General features: G+C 47.9%; 2 protein-coding genes across 2 annotated transcripts; one reads left to right on the plus strand and one right to left on the minus strand.

The window, feature by feature from the left end:
* Positions 1 to 501: 501 nt before the first annotated feature.
* LOC308221393 (olfactory receptor 5AR1-like) lies at positions 502 to 1,428 on the minus strand (the record flags this gene model as incomplete). The annotated part of the gene is given in 2 exon segments (XM_080618377.1): positions 502 to 1,005; positions 1,009 to 1,428. Coding segments are annotated over 2 exon segments (924 nt in total).
* Positions 1,429 to 5,516: 4,088 nt separating this feature from the next.
* Positions 5,517 to 6,443, plus strand: LOC308220840 (olfactory receptor-like protein COR4; the record flags this gene model as incomplete). Its single annotated transcript, XM_080617355.1, has 1 exon — positions 5,517 to 6,443. The coding sequence occupies one exon, from the start codon at positions 5,517 to 5,519 to the stop codon at positions 6,441 to 6,443; it is 927 nt and encodes a 308-aa protein (XP_080473481.1).
* Between the last annotated feature and the right edge of the window lie 9,532 nt (positions 6,444 to 15,975).

Raw genomic sequence — 15,975 nt, forward strand, 5'->3', positions numbered from 1 at the left:
AGCCTTACCATGAGAAAGTATAGTGGAGAGTTGTGTGATTGAGTTATTAACAGATAGTAACGATGTCCTGTGGTCCTTTGGGTCTATTCCGTTCTCACCCAGCCTGGTAGGCACTGGGTTTCAGAGACACTCCATAACAAGAGGGTTTCTGGCTCTTCTTCTGAGTGCACCTCTGAAAATGGGCAACCTAGTAACCCATGCCCAGGGCAGCCCATGCTGTCTCTGTACATTGAACAGAGCAATGAGATGAACAGGATGAATCATCCTGTTTGGAGGGGCTGTTTGTGCTCACTGACCATTGGTGATGAATGAGGTTGGGATTCACCTCACCCACCTTCATCTAGGCAAGTATTACATGTCAAATCAGTGTCAGACACCTTATAATTGAGAGAGAAATTACAGAGAAACACCTCAATACACTTTCACAGAGCCCTCAGTGCAATGAGACCCGCTCAATAACAGCAACAAGGAAACACCTTCCTGGTCACCAGCTTCCTCCATTCACTGCCTTCCCCCAGCTGCCCTCATCAGGGCAGCCTTCACCTCCCTGTTCCTCAGGCTGTAGATCAAGGGGCTCAACGTGGGGGTCATGATGGCGTAGAACAACGTGGCCATTTTGTTCTCATCCGACGCAAAGGTGGAGCTGGGGCACAGGTACATGGACAAGATTGCTCCATAGAACATGGTGACAACCATCAGGTGGGATGTGCAAGCGGAGGCTTTTCTCCTGACCTGCTTTGAGTGGATCCTCAGGACAGTGCAGACGATATAAGCATAGGAGATAAAGATGATGGTCATGGTGCTGAGACAGTTTATGTTGACGAGAGCAAGGATGACCACCTCGTAGGTGTGGGTGTTGGAGCAGGAGAGAGCTAAAAGTGGGGCAAGGTCACAGAAGTAGTGTTTGATAACATTGGAGTGGCAGAAGGAGAAGGTAAAGATGAAAGTGGTTTGGGTCACCACATGGAAGACACCAACAGCATAGGAACCAGGCACAAGCCACCATCACATCCATGCACACATGATGGTGGGGTACAGGAGGGGTTTGCATATGGCCACGTACCTGTCATGGGCCATCACAGCCAGCAAGAGGCACTCAGTGACCCCAAAAGTGATGAAGAAGCAGAGCTGGGCTGCACACCCCGAGAAGCTGATGGTTTTCTCCAGCGTCAAAATCTGCACCAGCATTTTGGGGAGGATGATGGAGGAGTAGCAGATGTTGACAAAAGCCAAGTGGCTGAGGAAATAGTACATGGGGGTGTGAAGGTGAAGATCAGTCCTGATTAATACAATGATCCCAAAGTTCCCCAAGAGAGTCACCATGTACACGGCCAGGAAAGCCATGAAAAGAGGGACCTGGAGGTTTGGGAGGGTGATCAGTCCCAAAAGAATGAACTCATGCACATCAGAGTGCTTGATGGGTGTCATCCTCTGTAATGCATCAACCTGCAGGAGACAGGTAAAATAGCAGACAATGGTGCGGTCAGCTCAAGAGGACCCTCAGCTTCCTCGCTGTCACCAAAGGGAGGCAGAACCCATCCTACTAGAGGGTCAGTTGGACTCTGGAGATCTCTTGGAAGAGATTTGGGCTCTTGGAAGAGCCAAGCCTCCATCTAGTGGCTACAAGAGGATCCTAAAACCAAAACCTCAAGCTCAACAGTGAGAACCCCCACCTGGGTTTAGCTCAGCATTTCGTCTCTTCTATTTGTGCCTTCCTGGGGACATTTAACACAGGAGGAAAGTCATTAACTTGGCAATTCTTGGAAGTTGGGTTGGAACTGGATGATCTTAAGGTCCTTTCCAACCCTAACTATTCTATGGTCAAGGTTTAATCCCAGATGGCAACTAAGCTCCACACAGCTCAGCAATAGCTAAAACACCCTGGACTCATCAACACCATTTCAGCACCAATCCAAACCACAGCCCTGTAGCAGATACTATGAAGACAATGTGCTCTATCCCAGCCTAAACCAGCACAGACATTGAATACATTTTGGGTTTTCCTTGGGAAATGACAGGTACATTTGGAAAATAATTGCTGTTTCCTAAAATAAACCGACATGGAACAATTCCACTTGAAGAAATCCTTTTCCTGTTGACTTTCATTTCCTTTTGCAAAGCAAAGCAGAGCAGAAGTGTGGGCATTTTAAAGCTGAGATGAACACAGTTTTCAGCATACACATTCCATAAGAAAGGAAATTGAAGATGTCACTGTGATAATGGAGAAACCTGGAGGGTCCATGCAGCTCCTTCAGCAACTGGGATGAGTTTGGGTGCTCCTCCAGATGATGACTGAGCCCATGTTCATCTCCAAGCAGATGCTGAGAGTGAGTTTTAGCACTCTTTCCTTACAAGCTGCACTGAGGGTGATTTGCTGTTGCATCTTCCAAGGGCAGACAAGTGCCCTCTGTAGTTTCTAGTGTTCAAGATGCATTTGTACTCATTTCTGTGACCTCGGGGGCGTTCCAGTCCATGGGGAATAGAAGCTTGACAACAGGCAAAACGCACCCGGAGCATCAATCTCTTCATCTCCAGGCTCACTAATAAAGCCCAGGAACAATTTGCTGTAAATATGTGAATTTAAGGAGATGTCTTCCCCCTTCTCCCACATTGAGGGGAGGGGGTGGGTGACAAGTGAATGTCCACATGATTCACCCCTGATTATTCTCATAACTTTCTCCACTGGCTTTCCTAATGCTACTTAAACAGGATTTCAGCAATGCAGAGAGAGTTCCTGCAACCATTTCTATTCTCACTGTTGCCCCTTGTTAACATCTTCCTGTAAAACCCACTCCAAATGTTGATTTTTGCCTCTGCTGACTTCACTAAGACAGTAATTGTCCCCACACCAAGCTTTTATCGTTTCCCTGGGGTTTTTCTTCCATTTTGCTATGAGCAGTGATGAGAAGAGCAAGGAAACAGCAATCACCAGAACTCAAATCAATACCAGAACTGCAGTAGCACCTAAACAAAATTCTTTTCACTGATATCTGTCCACTAGGTCCAAGTGCTGTGACACATATTATCCACCACACTGTGGTCTTGGTGTACGGATTCATGAAACACTTCCCTGTCTACTTTCTTGAAGAGACTTTAGTTTATGGAGCTGGAGATGTCCCTCTATTAGTTTGTTTCATAGAATCCCAGACTGGTTTGGGTCGGAAAGAATCCTGAAGCTCCTCCAGCTCCAACCCCTGCCACAGGCAGGGACACCTTCCACTGGAGCAGCTTGCTCCAAGCCCCTGTGTCCAACCTGGCCTTGAACACTGCCAGGGATGGGGCAGCCACAGCTTCTCTGGGCACCCTGGGCCAGCGCCTCAGCACCCTCACAGGGAAGAGCTTCTGCCTAAGAGCTCATCTCAGTCTCCCCTCTGGCAGGTTAAAGCCGAATGGCTTTAATGTCCTATCCCTACAGGCCCTTGTCCAAAGCCCCTCTCCAGGTTTCCTGCAGTCCCCCTTAAGGTATTGAAAGACAGCAAAAATGTCCCCCTGGAGTCTATTTTCCCTCTTCCTGCCCATTTCAATCCTTTATCACAGTCTTAATGTGTTCTTTCCCATCCTCTTTCTTCCACTATCGGGCACCTCTCCCTCAAAAGCTCTCCTTTCTGCCTTGCCTTTCCAGCATGATGGGTGGAAAAAGGTGAATGTTATCATCAAGAATGGAGGCTGCCTTGGTTCCCACTGAGATTAAGAACCAAATCCCCTGCAAGTCCTCTCCAGGCAGAGGAAGGACAGGAAGGCCCAGGGAGGTTGTGGAGTCTCCTTCTCTGGAGACATTCAAAACCCGCCTGGACACATTCCTGTGTAACCTTATCTAGGTGTTCCTGCTCTGGCAGGGGGATTGGACTAGATGATCTTTTGAGGTCCCTTCCAATCTCTAACATACTGTGATACTGTGATACTGTGATAAGTAGCCAGCATGGATGTACCAAGGGTAGGTTAGCCTGGCCAATGTGAGTGCTTTGTGTGATGTGAGCATTGATGTTTGCATGGACAAGAAGAAGAGGAAAGCATTATCTCAAAGTTAGCAAGGTCACCATGATCTTCTGTTGGCTCTTTGCAGCCAAACAGGTAAGCTATGGTTTGAGTACAAGGAATTTAAGATAGGTAGAAAGCTGGTTCATTGCCTGTGGTGCCTGACATTGCTGATGGACACTTGGTACATGCTCCCATCGGCAAGGTTTCCCCCACCTCCCTGCCATACTAATGTCAACCATGGCCGTTGTGGACCTGTAACTGCCTTGGAAAAGCTCCAAAAGTGGATGTGAAAGGTGGGGTTGTTCTGTGGTTTGCTCTAAGGGAGCCCAAAGCCCTGTTGCTCGCTCAAGCTGAGGTCATCTCCTCTGGGTACACTTCTCCAAACCAAGCAGCACAGAGAAGAGATAATGAATTCCTTTGGGCTTTGTCACCCCCCTCGGGCCCAAGAGATTCACAGTCCCCACATCCCATGAAATAGGAAGGGACTTTGCTGATGCTGGTTCATTCCCAGGTTCTCTGCACAGCTCCAGGAACGTTCATCTTCACATCCATCTCCAACAGCACCAGAAGGGCAGCAGAGACAGAACTGAGATGTAAGTGAAAGGCAGCATCTTCCAGTCCAAGCTGAACCCTCTGTGCAAAGACAGTGTGTGCTGAGCCACCATCTCCTGTGGTTCTCTCTTGCCAACAAGCAGCAGCTCCTGTCTTCATCTCCTGCCCTACTGCAGGGTCCTGGGCTCCAGTTCTTCATGATGCTCTGGCTTCCCAGAGAGCTGACTCTGGTGTGTTCTCCCCATGTGGCTGCTGAGAAGGCAGCTTTCAAGATTACCTTGGTGGAGAGCACACAGGAGGGAAGAGAAACCAATCTAAACCTCTGTGTAAGCTTTCATAGAGTCACAGTTTGGACTGGAAGGGACCTTAAAGCTCATCCAGTTCCAGCCCCCTGTGTGGGCAGGGACACCTTCCACTAGAGCAGGTTGCTCCAAGCCCCTGTGTCCAACCTGCGCTTTCCATAGGTCAGGAATTCATTCCAGTTTTCATTTAGGAAGAAGTCCCAGCAGAGACGGAAGAAGCATGTGATTGGGAAATGACCACAAGAGGATGAAGGATCAACTCTGCACTGTGAAAGCACCATGTTTCTCTGTGTTCCAGGTTGAGCCGCATGGACTCCAAGCCCCAGGCTCAGCACTAATGCAGGCAATGAAGTGCAGCACTAAGGTAAAGCTACTCGGGTGTGGAACCTTCCCATTGCTTTCCACAGGGGTCATTGCTCTACATCCAGCAGTGAGCCAGAGCAGCATGCACCACGTTGTGCAATGGTGTTCAACAGCTTGAGCACCCCTTTCTTCTACCTGTGCTGGCACAGCACTTTCCCCATCCTGGTCCTGACTGATCTGTGCCTGAACTCTCCCTTTACATCCTGTAGGGCTGTCTCTGAGCAGCTCCCACCACACAGAAGCTTTTCCACCTGGGACATCCCTGCCTCTTCCAGAAGAAGCCTCCAGTGAGGAGCTGACACAGAAAGCACCATCCAGCCCATGGTACAAAGCAATTGCACCCAAGTGACTGCGTTCAGCCTGGCAGGGTTCACAGAGGACCCGGTGACTCAGGTCTACTTGTTCCTGCTCTTCCTGCTCACCTACCTTGTCAGCATCCTGGGCAACCTGGGCATCATCATCTTAATCAGGGCCAGCCCCAACCTCCACTCCCCCATGTATTATTTCCTGGGCAACCTGGCCTTTGTAGACCTCTGTTTCTCCACCATCAACACCCCCAAGATGTTGGTTGACTTCATGTCAGAGAAGAAGAGCATTGCTTATGCTGGGTGCATGGCTCAGGTCTTCCTCTTACATATCTTTGGGGTAACTGAGTACTTACTGCTGGCTTCGATGGCCTATGACCGTTACGTGGCCATTTGCCATCCCCTGCTGTACCCCCTTGTCATGTCCCCAAAGTGCTGTTTCCAGCTGGTGACTGGCTCATACCTCATGGGGCTGACCAATGGTGTGGGACAGACCATCAGCATGTCCACCCTGTCCTTCTGCAGCTCCAGCACCGTCGACCTCTTCTTCTGTGACATTTCCCCTCTCATCTCGCTCTCCACCTCCGACACCACCCTCAGCCACACCATCCTGACCACTGCAGCATCTCTCTTTGGTGTGTCCAGCATCCTGGTTATCCTGCTCTCCTACGTGGCCATCATCGCCACCATCCTGAGCATCAATTCAGCTGAGGGCAAGCGCAAAGCCTTCTCCACCTGCACCTCCCACCTCACCACTGTCAGCATCTCCTATGGGGCATCATTATCTACATACTTAAACCCCATCTCAGACAGCTCAAGAGGAGCAGATAAATGGGCTGTGGTGCTCTACACCGTGGTGACTCCCATGCTGAACCCCGTGATCTACAGCCTGAGGAATAAGGAGGTGAAGGAGGCTTTGAGGAGACTCTTGAAAATAAAATGATCTCGAATTCTCCAAATATAGGGTCAGATAGAATGGAGATCTGGGGGAGCTGCTCATCTGTTTGTGAAGTGCCTTAGATGGACAACATGTTGCGGGTCTTCTGCACCAGAACTTACATGATAGCTTACTTGATATGACCAACTGAATATACAAATAAGAACATGGCAAAAGATTTTACAATTGCCCTGACACAAGGTATGGGCATTGCTATGCGTTGCATTCCTTTTTCTTGGCAAATCAGAATAAACAGAGAGTGAATTCTATTGTTCCACTAAATCAAACGCCATTTTAGACAATGTGAAGTCATTTGGGGCCATAAGAAAAATACACCAACTATTTAGCAAGATAAATGGAGAGGACAGCAAATAACAGGCACAATGTGGAGGAAGTATTTCTAAGTTTTGATTCTCAAACCTCATTCAATGATTTCCAGGTCTATTCACTTCATTTCAGACAGAAAGAATTCAAGTTAAATATGGTACTTTTGTGACCTCTGTTATGAATGAAGGCACTTTGAAAGCATTTTAAGACGTGGTAGTGATGAATCCCCACTAAAGGGCAGATACTATCAAGAAAACCCTGTCCCCTGATCCACACCTTTGCTTTCCATTCCCCTGTTGACAGCAATAAAAGCCATGATCTCCACGGCAGCCTGACCAGCACAGAGCACAGGAGCTGTGGTGTTGCACATCAGCCTTCAGACCCGACACATCACAGCGCGTGGCAGCCTGGAGTGATGGCATTGCCTGTCTTGATGTCTCTCCTGTTGCCTTCCTGCACAGAGACCTGATGGGTCATAGGCAAATATTGTATACATAAACCACCCCAAAATACTCCAATGTGTGCCTCAGCCCATAGAGATGCAGCCTCTGCCAGGACCATGGTGAAACCTGGAGCCATGGCTGAGCCTGAAGGCTATCCTAAACACATGCAATAACCTGGGTTGGAGTTAGAAGCTCCATATTTGGGTAGAGTCAAGCCAGGGTCAAATTGGTTTGCTGATTTCTTTACAACTCACAACTAACAGACACCCAGGGCCAATCAGCTGAATCCTGCTTTGTTCCCAAAACTTCCTTATAATTCCCTGATTATTATTTAACCCAGACGATGGTTGTTTTCTTGCTGAGCCTTGGGGAAAAACAAGGAGAGAGGTTTCACACCCTCCCTGGCCCGTATTTCAGTGTTTGACTGCTCTTACAGTGGGGTTTTTCCCCTCCCTCTGTTTCTAACTGGAATTTCCCATGCTGCAAATTCACAACAGGAAATCTCAGATTTACCCTCATCTGCAATATGAAAGACACAGAGCACTTGCTGATGTCATCAAGTCACAAAGAATGCAACACCATTAATTCTTTCATGAATCCTTTCTCTGCCCCTGAAATCACAGAATCATGGAATGGTTTGGGCTGGAAGAGACCTCAAAGCTCCTCCAGCTCCAACCCCTGCCACAGGCAGGGACCCCTTCCACTATAGCAGGTTGCTCCAAGCCCCTGTGTCCAACCTGGCCTTGAACACTCCCAGGGATAGAGCATTTACCACTGCTTTGGACAGCCAGAAGTCATGAAGTAACATGTGTCTGTTCCTGAGCTGTCCCAGTTATTTCTTCATGATGATGTGCTGAACCTCATAGTCCTAGACCATTATCCCAATGAAACATTCACATGAGCACGAATAAAGAGGATCAGATTGGATGAACCCATGTCAGGAAGCATAAGGGCATATGGGACTGAGTTCACTTGCATTTGACACAGTCTCTCACAGCATCCTCATAGCTAAATTGAGGAAGTGTGGCCTGGATGATCAGGTAGTGAGATGGACTGCGAACTGGCTGAAGGACAGAAGCCAGAGAGCTGTAGTCTATGAGGCAGTCTAGTTGGAGGCCTGTATCTAGTGGAGTGCCTCAAGGGTCAGTATTGGGACCAGTATTATTTAATATATTCATCAATGATTTAGATGAGGGAATTGAGTGTACTGTCAGCAAGTTTGCTGATGACCCTAACCTGGGAGGAGTGGCTGACACGCCAGAAGGCTGTGCTGCCATCCAGCGGGACCTGGACAGGCTGGAGAGTTGGGCAGGGAGAAACTTGATGAAATATAACAAGGGAAAGTGTAGAGTCCTGCATCTGGGCAGGAACAACCCCAGGTTCCAGTATAGGTTGGGGAACGACCTGTTAGAGAGCAGTGTAGGGGAGAGGGACCTGGGGGTCCTAGTGGATGGCAGGATGACCATGAGCCAACACTGTGCCCTTGTGACCAAGAAGGCCAATGGCATCCTGGGGTGTATTAGAAGGGGGGTGGTCAGTAGGTCGAGAGAGGTCCTCCTTCCCCTCTACTCTGCCCTGGTGAGACCGCATCTGGAATATTGTGTCCAGTTCTGGGCCCCTCAGTTCAAGAAGGACAGGGACCTGCTGGAGAGAGTCCAGCGCAGGGCAACTAAGATGATTAAAGGAGTGGAGCATCTCCCTTATGAGGAAAGGCTGAGGGAGCTGGGTCTCTATAGTTTGGAGAAGAGGAGACTGAGGGGTGACCTTATTAGTGTATATAAATATATAAAGGGGGAGTGTCATGAGGATGGAGCCAGGCTCTTCTCAATGGCAAACAATGACAGGACAAGGGGTAATGGGTACAAACTGGAACACAAGAGGTTCCACTTAAACTTGAGAAGAAACTTCTCAGTGAGGGTGACGGAACACTGGAACAGGCTGCCCAGGGAGGTTGTGGAGTCTCCTTCTCTGGAGACATTCAAAACCCGCCTGGACACATTCCTGTGTAACCTTATCCAGGTGTTCCTGCTCTGGCAGGGGGATTGGACTAGATGATCTTTTGAGGTCCCTTCCAATCTCTAACATACTGTGATACTGTGACTCAATCTTTCTGAAGGTCGCATGATGTACGTGTCAAGTGCATGGCAAGGTCCTTCATATTGTGTGTTTCTGTATCTCTAGTATTTGTTCAGAGAAAGCTTGAATTCTTGAAACTGCTCTTTCTCCCCTCACTGTGTTTCCATCCCCATCAGAGGCTGGGCTCAGGCTGCATGAACTGGGCTCCTTTGAGACTCATTGGATCAACCAGGTTGGAAAAGACCTTCAAGGTCATCAAGTCCAACCACTCCCCAGCACTGCCAAGGCCACCCCTAACCCATGGCACTGAGACCTCATCTCTAAGGTGTGTGAACACTTTGCAGGGCCGGTGACTGCAGCCCTGCCCTGGGCAGCCTTTGGGGAAGGAATTGCTCCTCAGCTCCATCTAAACCTCCCCTGGTGCAGCTTGAGGCCGGTTCCTCTTGTCCTGTCTTTTGGATTAAAGCAAACTGAAAATAGGTTTGAGGGGGGCAGCTGATCCAGTTTGAGCTCCAGCAGGCCTTCAGATCCTGACTGGAATTAGTTTAATCCAGGGAAAGCTATTCCAAGATGCATATACCATGGACAGAGGGTCCATGGTACAAGCCCTTCTGATGTTCAGACCTGCTCTGGACCACATCCATCCTCACCAGCTGTCCTAAGATGTGATAAAACATCCTTTTATTCCCATCCGTTCTAGAAAGGACCTGACTATCTCATAACTAGACAATGAATTTTAGATGTTGAGTCAGGTGACCCCATTCCCATGCTTATTCTTCAATCCCAAATTCATAACGGTAGGAAAACCACATTTATGAAAGCCAGTAAGGAATCGAGGATGGATATAGTGGACTTCAACTTGGCTCACAGCTTAAGAGACACAAGCAAATCCATTCTAAGGCAATTAATAGCAAGAAATTCAAGTTCTGAACTGTCCTTGAGGAGGTTCAAAGGTGAGGAGAAATGCAATGAGCTTCCTCAGCTCCCTTTAGTAGGGGGTCAAAAGTAGAAAGGGACAAAGCACCCCATTAGCAAGAACCACATTATCTGCACATGTCACAAAGACAAGGATGTCTCTTTAAAGAGAGAGCATGATCAAGCTTATATGGGCACAGAAAGCCCTCCAGCAGGCCCCAGATCCAGGCTTTCACAATACAAGCAGTCACAGCTATTTCCATCACAAGTGATGCTGCTCACTTTCCCAAAGCAAGAAACAGGCCCTTGGGGACCAACCACCCTTCCAGGAGTCATCAGCTTTAACAAGACCTGCTGGGGTTTACCAAGGAAGTTCCCTGGTCATCTTGAGAGCTTCTCAGAAGACTTGGATGTGACTTCCATCATTCTTCATAACAAGCCATCAGAGATTAATTAGCTGGGGATAACAAGAAAGAAACTTTCTTCACTGTTAACAAAGTTCACTTCTACAGCTGCCTTGCTTGACAGAGATGGCTCATGGTCAAAGCCAGTGAGTTGGAGGGTCAGTGTGTTGGCATGCTTGTGTATTAAGGACAATTTCATGTGCCTGGATCATAGAATCCCAGACTGGTTTGGGTTGGAAGGGACCTTAAACTCATTCAGGTCCAACCCCTGCCATGGGCAGGGACCCCTTCCACAGGAGCAGCTTGCTCCAAGCCCCTGTGTCCAACCTGGCCTTGAGCACTGCCAGGGATGGGGCAGCCACAGCTTCTCTGGGCACCCTGTGCCAGCGCCTCAGCACCCTCACAGGGAAGAGCTTCTGCCTAAGAGCTCATCTCAGTCTCCCCTCTGGCAGGTTAAAGCCATTCCCCTTGGCCAGTCCCTACAGGCCCTTGTCCAAAGCCCCTCTCCAGGTTTTCTGCAGCCCCTTTAGGCACAGTCAGGTTTACAGAGAAAAGTTTCTCTCTTATTGCTGTTAAAAGAGCAAACCAACCAAGTATTTTCCAAGGAATAATTTCCTATCCATCTATGGAGAATATATCCCCTTCTTCAGGAAGTTAATAGCTGCTATTAGCAACCTTTATACAATCAAATACACAGCCAGGACACTGCCTACATCCATTTTGCTTTCCTATTCTGTCCAGGAAGTGCTTTATGGATGCTGAGCATTGAGGCTCTGCTGCATTAGAAATTATTGATCAATAGAATTGATCGAGGACAGGTTGAACAGGGCTTGGTGCTACCTGCTCTAGCGGAAGGCGTTCCTGCCCATGGCAGCGTTTGGGACTGGGTGAGCTTTAAGCTCCCTTCCAACCCAAACCATTCCATGGTTGTATGAAAAGCTGCTTTCACCTTCTCACTTTTGAGTGGGGTTTCTGAAGGACCCCAAACCATCAGCACAGTGAGCTGATGTTTCCCCTTCGGCTTAAACTGACTCTTCAGGCTATGGCCTCTTTTTGCTCTGAACACAACCCCCATTGTAGCTGTGTCTGCCCATCACCCTTCACTGCAAGTGGAGAGAGCCATCCACTTTTTCCCAGAAAAAAACCACTGATATAGATGTTTAAAACAGAGCCAAGCTGAATCAAAGCCCCCAGATGCATCCTTGTCTCCATAAGAGGAACCTTCTGTGTCTAATTCAGATGTGGAAGCCTACAATGAGATAGGATGACTCCTTGGACTGATGTGACTCAACCATCAAAATCCGGAATGAGAAATCATGAGTAAGCTGCAGCTGGGATGGAAAATAAGCTTTGCCTGGATGGACAGACATAAGGAAAAGAGGAGGTGATGGTGGACTTCTGGACAACTTTGAGAGTCTTTGAACCATGACACAAGTTGGGCACATCTGGATACAACATACGGCCAGAAGCATGGAGCATCTGTGTCATCAGCACCAGATGACATCCAAGGAAAAGCCAACACTGCTCAGGCTGTGTCTGGAACAAGACTGTGTTCCTGGACCAAGATGAGTGACTGCTTATCACAGGGGATGAAATTCCACCCTGCTCCTAGGTCAGCATGGTGGCAGCTTTCCATGGGGCAAGCCCATCCAGGAAAGCAAGATGCCCAGCTACATCCTATGGAGGAAATAAGTAGATGGACACATGAAGCTGAGGGCTGGTCTTGATAAGGTGCTCACCACCATGGTGACGGAGATGAGTAAAACAGTCACAAAAAGCAGCTTCTACAGGTTGGTAAAACGCGAAAGGACAAATGTGGTCACACTCAAGTGTTTTTTTTCCAGCCACTGTCTTCGCAGCAGGAGACAAGAAATATGGGAAGAGGTGAAACCACTTCTCCCAGCTCACAGGAACACACAGTGCATGAGGTTAATGCAGGATTTTGGGTTTCCTTTATGAATGCACCCAATTACTTGGAGATAAAAACTTGACAGTTGAAGGTCATATAATACATTGAAAAATAATACCTTGATATAATAGCAGTCAATAGTTCATGTAAGGAAAAAATTGTCTTAAGGCTTATATCCTAAAGCTCTGGCTGGCCTGTTATAGAAAGAATTGGTCCTGCAAATGATAAGCATCTTCTCATGAGCATCCAAATTCTTTTTAAGAAGTAGTCAAGTTTGGGATGATTTCTTTCCTGTTGGGGGTGGGGGGGGGTGGGAGGGTGGGTTTTTTTTGCCACATGAATTAGTGTTGCATTAAATAGATAAGAGATCACATCGGAGTGATTTTCTTACTCCGCAGTGATGTTTGGGTCAATTAAAGCGAGACCACAATCCCTGATTGCAATTCCATGTACTTGTAGCTTCAAGGGAAAAACAAACCCCTCCTCATCTGAATTACACTTAATATATTTCTTCCTCTGTTCTTACTTACATTTAAAGAACATGTGTGCATATAAACCTATGTAAAAAGATGACTACTGCTCATGTTATCCTTAAATATGCATTGACCTTAAAATTATGAGATGACCTTAAAATATGCATATTGCCTGTTGAGAAATGAGCATTACTCCTCCTTCCCCTCCCACTTCCCTCTTTCCATCAGCCCCTTTTCAAGCAAGATGACCATTTCTTCAGCACAATTCATCTCCTCCCTCCACCCTTCCCAAAGCAGCTTTTACTTCCCCATTCCCCAGCCTGTGGTCAGATGTTCACTGCAGAAAGCCCCTTGACCTGCTGCCAATGCTCTTCTCAAGTGCTGGTGGGTGCCTTTGCTGCAAGGACACATTGAGGGCTCATTTCAACACAGTGGACACCACAACCACCTTGTCCCTCTCTGCTAAGCCGCCCCCCAGCTTGTCTTGGTGCTTAGAGCAACTCTTCCCCATGGGCAGGACTCAACATTTTCCCTTTTTGAAGTATGTGTGATTCCATCCGCCCATTTTATGAACCTTTAAATGGGTTCAGAAGATCCAGCTGAAGTTTTCTACATCCACCTCAGGCAGAGGGATGAAGGCAACTGCTCTTCCCATTGCTAATGGCTCACACACTGGAAGTCCATCTCCTCATCCTCATTCAACTCCTTCTCTTTGTGTAGTACTTATGTAACTAAGTTATAGTTACATAAAGAGTAGACATCTCAAAAACACATCTTGCATCTGACAACACCCAAACCAGCCATTCTCAATACCACTGCTTGTCTAAACAGTGCAAAACATCACCCATCCCACATCAAATACCTACATCTTATCACACACAGAAGCATCCCTTTCTCTGTGGTCTCTGCTTTAGACACACATGTTGACACTGCAAGTGTCTAAAGCCATCTAAATCCAGTCCTGTCCATGGGTCTGTCTGTCTTTGTTCAAGCCACCCTTCTCTTTCTCCCTTTCACCCTTTCTCAAGATAAAGGAAATGCAAATTGTTCTTTCTTGGGTTCAAAAATCATAAATCAGAACCCCAGACTGGTTTGGATTGGGAGGGAATTTAAGACTCATCCAGTGTCAACCCCTGACATGGGCAGGGACACCTTCCACTGGAGCAGCTTGCTCCAAGCCCCTGTGTCCAACCTGGCCTTGAGCACTGCCAGGGATGGGGCAGCCACAGCTTCTCTGGGCACCCTGTGCCAGCGCCTCAGCACTCACAGGGAAGAGCTTCTGCCTAAGGGCTCATCTCAATCCACCCCCATGTCTTTCCAAGCCAGGAACAGTGGTAAATGCAGACACAGAGATGAACTCACCAGTGCTTGAAGAAAATCTCCTTGCTTCTTCCACTAGGACCTCAGGAGGGTTCTTTGCTCAAGGGTAGCAATGGTGTCTAAAAGAAGCCATTCTAATACTCCCAATTCTCTTTCAAAAGCAAGAGAGAGATATCTTGGCCATCAGTTTTAAAGGGAATAAGACCAAACTGAGAATCTACCTTTCACTTCTGCACTAAAGGAAACTAAGCTCAGTTTCCAGCTAGCCTAGAGAAAAGGTGGTACTCCATGTTCCTGGTTCTTCCCATACATCTAGGTTTCACACAATGGAGAGGACTCACCACCCCAGTGCAGGATCTACATGTGGGAAGCCTAGATCGATAAATCCTTTCTAATCAAAAGCGGGGAAAGCCAGATTTTCCTTGTTTCTGGGTCTTTTCTAACCCACCAGCTAAAGGAAACATACCAGAAACCCTCTAACAGGACCTTTTTCACCCTCTTTCAGATACAGCTCACATTAAAAAACAATCCTGAATATCTCTCCTCACCTATTAATGAGCCAAGGTCTCATTACAGCTAAGGAGACTCAGGCCAATGCAATCAGCAGGGTTCATTCAGATCTCTTCAGCTGGAGCAATGGAGGTGTCTGCCTTGCAGTGAGATGCAGGAACCCCACCAAATTTCCCTCAACAATAAAGGGAGCTGATGGACCCAGTAAACACATAGAGGTGACATGGTGCATTCAAATGTAAGGAGATAAGTCCTTGCCTAAAGATGTTTGAGGTGATTCCTAAACCCAGTCACTAAGTACCCAAAGAAGGGAAGGTAGTTCCTATATAGCATTTGCTCAGCTGCCTTTAAACCAGATTTAACTACAATGAAAGCAGCTCCACCTGAAAGTAAAGAGCTAAAGCCCTCAGGAGCTCATCAGCAGCAATGCCAGAAGCCAGCCACATCATTGCCTGCTCATCATGACCCACCAGGAAGGTGCATTGCAATGCTGGCTGCTGCTTCTGCTTCCTAGAACCTCATGTGCTGTTTCCTCTGCTCTCATGATCAGATGATAACCCCATTGAAGGCAGTGGCAGCCCTTAGACACAGCAAACCACTGGTTTCCTTAAACACACACAACAACGAGCAAAAAGCTTTCGGTTTTGAGAGCAGCTCCAATGTGAAGCCACAATGAGCAGAGCAATAGGGTTGTAGCCACAGGCTTGTGTTTTGAAGACACTAGGAGCTCATGTTCCTGTTTAAACACTTGGTGACGGTGAAGGAGAGACCAGCTGGACATAAAGCCATCGAATATTGTTGTGGAAGGCACCAGAGAGACCTTATTGTGGCCTTTCAATACCTTAAGTGGGGCTACAAGAAAAGTGGAGGGGCTTTGGACCAAGGCCTGTAGGGACAGGCCAAGGGGAATGGCTTGAACCTGCCCGAACAGGGGAGACTGAGATGAGCTCTTAGGCAGAAGCTCTTCCCTGTGAGGGTGCTGAGGCGCTGGCACAGGGTGCCCAGAGAAGCTGTGGCTGCCCCATCCCTGGCAGTGTTCAAGGCCAGGTTGGACACAGGGGCTTGGAGCAAGCTGCTCCAGTGGAAGGGGTCCCTGCCCGTGGCAGGGGTTGGAAATGGATGAGCTTTGAGGTCCTTTCCAGCCCAAACCACTCCATGATT

This window comes from Psittacula echo, assembly GCF_963264785.1.
Source record: "Psittacula echo genome assembly, chromosome: 5".
NCBI lineage: Eukaryota > Metazoa > Chordata > Aves > Psittaciformes > Psittacidae > Psittacula > Psittacula echo.